A 7,219-nucleotide genomic window follows, 5' to 3' on the forward strand; every position below is an offset into this window, starting at 1 on the left:
GGCTTATCTAAAAAAAAAAAAAAGGCTGACACTTCAAGGAAGATAGAAGACCTGCATAGAATAAGTCGGGACGGAGGCGATCACCGACTAGAGTGAGCATGTTTAATTCTTAATTTACTTATCTTATTACATTATCCCTCTTTGGTATTTTGTAAACAAGTGTCGCTAGACAACTCCTTAGGTTTTAATCTAAGGATCTTTTACCAGAAAGAAGAGAAAGAGAGAACTAAAACCCATTGCCACTAATCTCATACTAGTGACTTAGCAAGAAATGCAAATTACAGCTAAAAAAATCCTCTCTTTTTCAAAATAGAGCTGAAGTAAAGATACAAATATTCAGCTTATTACAACCAGGCAATGCCTAATAAAAATATTTAGAAGCATCAGACAACAATCCAAGCATTTATAACAAACATGATCTGAAATGACAAGCACAAGTAGCCTGAGACTTACAAACCGTACCAGACTCTGTGTGGAGAAACATGACAACAATTAAGAGTGAGGAGAACAATAATGTACATATAAAGAGTGAGGAGAGTAATAATAATAATGTTACATACAAGCGTCTCTCACTTTCTAGTCTTCTATATATGTTCCCAGACCAACCCAATTTGTCACATACAAACTCCATAGGGAAGCAAAGAATACAACTGTAATCAGAACTCTAAACTAAATGTACCACTCCAAAGACCATTTAGAGGCATGTGAACTTCATCATCAACCATTGTAGAGGCATGTGAACACACTTGAGAGCTCTCATGTGTTGATTCACCTCAGCCATTTTCTCTCTGAAAGAAGCAGAAACCCAAGTGGTAAGTAAGTGATCCAACTCATAAAGCAGGTCTTCTTTTTTTCTTTTCTTTTTTTGTTGCTAAGCCTAGTTTTTCCTCTACAAAAAGTGTGGACATGTGTGCATGAATGTGAACAAAACAAATGCAAATGCAAGCTAGGTGTGTTTGGTTATCAGTTCGAATCAGGGCAAACAGCCATCCGTGTGCACTTCAACACTGTAAAAACAAAATTTCCTATGAGTTGGGTTGAAAGTTCATTCATGTTCCAACATTATTTGTACCTTACACTAGTGAATAGAAAATAAGCCCTTCCATATGCAGAAACTGGGATTTCCAAAGCCTCTGGTTATAAGGTCACAAAGCATTGACCCAAGAAATATCATCCCAGGCTGAGTACATCATTACCCAAATATATACCCGACATCAAGTTTATCCAACAGAGATATTTGCAATGTCAAAATTAGTCCTTCAGTGTCACATTTTTGCCATCAAATCAGTCGATAAAATGGCATAAAGGGAAAACCATTAATTATTATTGAAGGATCAAGTTCTATATACACCAAAATGAGTATTTACTCCAAAATTAATGTGGAAATGTTTGATACAAGTTTAAAAAACCACACATTATTGTCATATGACCCAGAACAAGCAAGCAATCAAGAGAGGATAATATATTTTTTATAATTTAGAAATTACCATGAAGATTATGTATGCCGTTTCCCTTTGTACCCTGCTGAGCTTCAGCTGGTGAATGTTGGACGCGGGGAGAACCCTGCTTACCAGTGGCACCAGGTAAGGAATGTCTCTTCTTAACATGAATGTCTTGCTCATGTACATCTGGACTTGATCTTGGAGAATAATTCGCACTTATCTTGGCCTTAGCAGATTCTGTAGCAAGCATAAAACGAGGAACAGAATTGTTGTTACTGCTATTATCTCTAGGTTCTTGATCCACGTGATCAGGTTTTACTGAGCCGAGGGAACTGCGCCTCTTTCCGTTCTGCTGATCTTTAGGCAATGGTTCTCTGCTACCTCTTGAGCCTGAATCATGATTTGCATTTGCAGGAGACTTGTTACCAACAGACAGTTTTCTACGCCGATTGCTTGATCCAGACTTGTCGGTTTTACTCCCTTTAGACTTCACTGATACCTGACTTGAAGGTGTTTCTTGAGATTCAGAGATGGTCACATGGCTTCCTGGTGAAGCTTTTGGAGACAACTTGAAATCCTGCAGAACAGTTTCTGTCTGTTGATCTCTTGACAGCTCAGATGAATTTTTTTCAGGCTCAACAGCAGTCTCTTTGGAGTTTCCAACCACCACTGTATCAACCATATCACCGCCGGCAGCATAAACTGGTTCTATTTTATTCAAGTCAGAGATAGGTAAGTTTGAAGTTGGAGTGTCACACAGAATATTATCCTCAACAACATGATCCATCTTGTTTTCAGGACTACCTATCCCTTTGACTAAATCTTTGGCATCATGCTGATTTTCCATAGTTTCAACCTCTAATCTGTCAGGTGAATCCAGGGTTGAAGTAATAGAGAGTTCAGTCCCACATTCAGAACCACCAACTCCGGAAACACCAGAAGCAGAATTCTTAGTTGAGAAGAACTCTTTTGATTGATACGCAGAATCTGTGACAACTGAAGAGGTGTCTGCTGGTGATTCAACTGATGCATTTTGATTGGACAAACTGCTTGACTTACCTGAATTTGCCATTGAGCTCAGCTCTTCGAATTTTGATTGTGCAGCAATAAATGCAGGATTACTGAATTTCCTTGACCCATGTAAGAGTTTCTTTCCCTCAGGCTCTTGTGGATCGGAGACAAATGTTTCCATAGATTGTTTGCACTGCTCACCATCAATTTCAGGCTTCAGAGGAGGAGAACTAGGCTCCTGCAAGACACTTGCATCTGACTCCTTTTTTTCATTTTGCAAGGAATCAATTTCCGTTGATGTTACTTTCACATCATCTGTAAAAATCTTTTCTGGAGGAGCCTGCTCCAAGTTATCTTTTACAAGAGAAGGTACAGAGAGGCTTGTTTGAAAGTTGAAGTCGTTAGCATCATAAGTAGCAGTATTCTCTTCATCCTCATGTGGCAGAGGTGAATCCCCAACAGTAGGCTTTGAGTCGGCCAATTGAAGAAATACTTCAGATGGAAGACTGGTTTCCAATTGTTGAGATGTAGGAGTGCTATCTTTGGTTTCAACTGATTGTTCTGACATACTAATTGGTTTTTTGTTCTCTGCAGAATCTTTTGATGAAACAGTCATCCATCTCTCCAACCATTTCCAAGCCGAATCAGCTTTAGAAGGATCACATTTAACATGGATGGGTTTCTTTTTTGGTGTTGATTCCAACAGCTTTAACAAAAAGAAACGGTATATTTAGTACAAATAAATAAATGCCTGACATTAAATATGCAACATAAATACTATGCTAACTGTACCTGACGAGCGAACCTATTCTTGACAAGCTTTTCTATGGAAGTGTTTGTCACATTTGATTTGGTCACATGCTGGTCACGAGCCTAAACCATGGTAAAAATAAACCGGTATCAGTATGTTTATAGCAGGGCTTACAGAGCAGAGTCTTTGACAGCAATACAAATGTGATAACTGATCTCCTCAACTTCAATAAAAACATTATTAAAATCCTCAGGCAAAAGTTGAATCTGCAACTATTGCACAAAATAGTATGCAGAGAAGTGATTCAAGAAACCCAAATATGGAACATTTATTGTGACAGTGTGAATTTCTAGTTTTTTTTTTTTTTAGTTTAATGATGAGAAATGCTGATAATAAGATGAAGTACCGATCTTTGTTAATGGTCACTAATTGTCTATCTATCATGTGAAAGCGAAAGAAAAAATTGCAAAACAACCAAAACTGCCTAATTCAGGAAGCATAAAGTTGATATGTGCATTTCTCATCATTAAAAGGGCAGCCTGGTGCATAAAACTCCTGCATACGTAGGGTCCAACCTATCCTTTTAAAACTATGCACATATCAGTTTTATGCTTCCCGAATTGGGCAGTTTTGGTTGCTTTGGAATTCTGTCTTCTACATGATAGATAAACATCTCCAATTAATAGTCATTGGCAAAGATCAGTACTTCATCTTATTATCACATCCTTAAAGCTCATAAGTCTTAATAGGAGGATCATGGACACATTCATGGAACAATTTTTTATAATTCTAAATTTATATTAGATTGCTCACTACAAAGAGACCCAACGCTAACGAGGAAGACATGATAAAGGATTTCTAGACTTGATTCTAAATACTCATCCACATGAGCTCAGCTCAAGAGGATGGGTTAAGTGCGGAGTTGATTATATATCTAAAATTCAAGTAGTGGCAAGAATGAAATCAGCAGCTACAAAGCAAAGAAAACATTAAATTGATTGCACCAGTGAGCAAGGTATTTGTTAATAAATAAATAACAATACCGATTTTGAATCGTTTTTGCCATCCTTGTGATTTAAATGAACATCTGAATGTGACTGTTGAGCATGTCGAGCTCGCACGAGAAGTTGCATTTTAACAATAGCTTGAACACATCGCAGTGTTCCTACAGCGTGCCTCCTTTCCAAGTGCCCGCGAAAAGCAGCTTGCAACTTCACTACATTCTTACTCTTCAGCAGTGCTCTCTGAGCCTGAAAGAAACAAGAAAAAACTATTCATACAAGGGCAATGACTGTTTCCTAACAAGATTCTGGACTAGCAAACCTCAAAGGTTGAACATACCAAGAATCCTCTAATGGCAGCTTGGAGAATGATTACAACAGATTCTGGCACACTGACATCCACCTTACACTCAGTTTCAGTGACAATTGTTTCAGACAACTCGGACCTTTCAATAGAGGTTAATTGGGGCTTTTCATCGGAGAAATCTGTTGTGTTATTCTTCTCAGCAACATTAGAGGTTAATTGGGGCTTTTCATCGGAGAAATTTGTTGTGTTATTCTTCTCAGCAACATTAGGTTCCTGTGGTTGAACATTAATACTGGTACATTCTGAAGTCTCCTTAGGTTCCAGTGGTTGAAAATTAATACTTTTACATTCTGAAGTCTCTTTATTTGCGGAAGATGGGGTCTCTGTTATCACAGTATTGCTAAGCACGCGATGCCTTGCAGATCTCTTGCGAAAACTCCAACCACTTTTATCATTAGAATCTTTGATCTGAAATACCATTAAAAAAAATCAATTGTGAAAACAAACTTGATCCCATACATTTGTTCACATTGGAAACGGTATTAAACTCAGGCTCTTCTTACAGCTATCTAAAATGGATGAATATAAGCATGTTTGCTGCGAACGTCCCGTTCAAGACAACTCTAAGACACCGGCTCTACACTACGATGACCTAAAAAGCCTAGTAGTGTGCTACACATGCAGGGACCTTCAATCCATTCGTAGCTACATTTCTTAAGGTGTTTGGTATGAGAATGGAGCGGAAAGTGATTCAATCTCAACAAAATCACATAACTTCTAATGGATCCAAAAACTAAACACGAATGATTATTTAACTCCAAACCATTACTAGTTCAGTATATTTATTCCAGTCCAGCTTCTTCACTAATTTTACCATGAAACCGGAAATAAGATAAAATTACAGAGTTAATTTCACCGGAAGTGGAGATATCAAAAAACTCATAAAACAGGACAGTTATTTGTTTTTCTTTTAGCCTCGATTTTTCTCTAGAAAACGCAGACATGCGTGCAAGCCGTGCATGTACATAAACTAGTGAGAAGCACAAGAGATCAAACCAAGCACAGCTATCTATATGATATCTTAATGGTAGACCTTTGAGTTCTCGTTAATGAATTCTGTTACAAAGATCAAACTAATAACGATTTTGCCAACTTGTGACATTTCATAATGTCAAAGGAATTACAATAAACCTTTCACTGATCTAACAAAACTTACTAGAGTGCAATGTTCAACTATCACTCCAGCAACGCACAAACTTTATCTAACAAAATTACAGTTAAACTCGACAGCATAGATCTCCACATCTGGCAAATATAGATCCAATAGAATCTTGCATATAATTAAGTTCAAATTCAAAATCATCTAAGCATGAAAAAGGAAAACAGCATAGTCCTAAATTGAGCAACTGACATCAAAGTCATAACTTCATAAGTTTAAGGAAGTCTTTAATTGATGCTCATGAATTTACTAAAATTGCTAAGCCACAAGAATAATTCACAAATCACAATAATCAGATAATGGTAATAAACGTGTTTCGGGAAAACAAGCATGATGATCTTCAAAAACAAAGAAACGCCATATTAAAGAGCTTCAACCGCTCCACAACATCCATTGCTGATCATCAAATCAAGGATCACAACTGAAAAATGAAATCAAAACACTACACTTCATTTGCTTCACACATATGAATAAAACAAAATGATCAATTCAATGCAGGAAGAAGCATAAAGAGAACAACCAATTCCTCACATCACGACAAACATCCTCGGATCACACAAAAACAACACACACATCAGAAGTTCTAGACAGTGTTCTTCTAAACCTCGGAATCACCAATCAGATAACCTCACCTCCGATACTGGTTGGTAATCATTTTTCTCCGCCGCACCACCGCCGCATGTGATTAATCTCAAGCAGGAGCTAGATTTCACCATCTCTCTTCACTCTTCACTCTCTCTCTCTCTCTTGTGAACAAAACAAAGACCACTCTGCAGTTACCGTTTATGGGAAAGCATAAAGAAGGTAACTTAAAAACCACGGACCTCAAACCACTCCTTAAATCTAGCTTATTGTTTGCCTTTCAAGTTTCAAGTCCGTGTATCGTCATCCAAAATTAAATAAAAAATTAATTTACCTTTTTTTTCGGGGGCCTAACATAAGTACGAGTATTAATAATGTAACCTTATACTTTGCTCGACTCAAAATGGAAAATTAATCATCCATTACTAGTTGATTGTTGAATGTCGACCCACTCAGTACGACATCAAACTGCGATGTTGAACTGTCGTTTGCGTTTCTTATGCTAGTTGAGTGCATTGCATAGCACTCATCATTGTCTTCAATTTGGAGTTTTGGACCATTCCAATGCATTTCTCAGATTGTACTTTTACATACATTGTTGCTATACTTGCTCCGTAAATGAATCTAAGATACTTAGGTTTATTTGATTTTACAAATAAATGCTACTAGCTAGTAGTACTTTAGTGTATTTACTATAACACCGTGCAAATAGTTGGTTCAATAGATAATGTTTAATTTCTTTAAATAGAATATTGTGTTCAAATTAGTATATGAAAAAACAAGAATCTCACTAGAAGAGCTACCTCTATAAAGATATTCAAAACTCATAAAAAAATATTCAAAACTATGTTGGTAGAGTAAGTAAAGATATTCAAAACTCTATAAGAATAAAGAGTATATTGTCAC

General features: G+C 36.9%; 1 protein-coding gene across 1 annotated transcript; it reads right to left on the reverse strand.

Moving 5' to 3' along the window:
- Positions 1–386: 386 nt before the first annotated feature.
- Positions 387–6,524, reverse strand: LOC130716657 (protein IQ-DOMAIN 32-like). Its single transcript, XM_057566657.1, has 6 exons — positions 6,364–6,524; positions 4,546–4,980; positions 4,248–4,454; positions 3,246–3,326; positions 1,488–3,159; positions 387–788 (listed from the first exon to the last, which is right to left on the reverse strand). Exons 1-6 carry the CDS (start codon positions 6,445–6,447, stop codon positions 769–771), a joined length of 2,499 nt encoding a protein of 832 aa, XP_057422640.1. The 5' UTR covers positions 6,448–6,524; the 3' UTR covers positions 387–768.
- Positions 6,525–7,219: the final 695 nt, after the last annotated feature.

The sequence above is a fragment of the Lotus japonicus genome, chromosome 5, assembly GCF_012489685.1.
Source record: "Lotus japonicus ecotype B-129 chromosome 5, LjGifu_v1.2".
NCBI lineage: Eukaryota > Viridiplantae > Streptophyta > Magnoliopsida > Fabales > Fabaceae > Lotus > Lotus japonicus.

What these genes read in the sequence shown, in the direction of transcription:
- LOC130716657 (XM_057566657.1), bottom strand. Translation starts at nt 6,447, where the DNA reads ATGGTGAAATCTAGCTCCTGCTTGAGATTAATCACATGCGGCGGTGGT. An exon ending in ATTACCAACCAGTATCGGAG is followed by an intron (nt 4,981 to 6,363) that starts GTGAGGTTATCT and finishes ATGGTATTTCAG; the next exon opens with ATCAAAGATTCTAATGATAA. An exon ending in GCAAAAACGATTCAAAATCG is followed by an intron (nt 3,327 to 4,247) that starts GTATTGTTATTT and finishes ACCATGGTTTAG; the next exon opens with GCTCGTGACCAGCATGTGAC.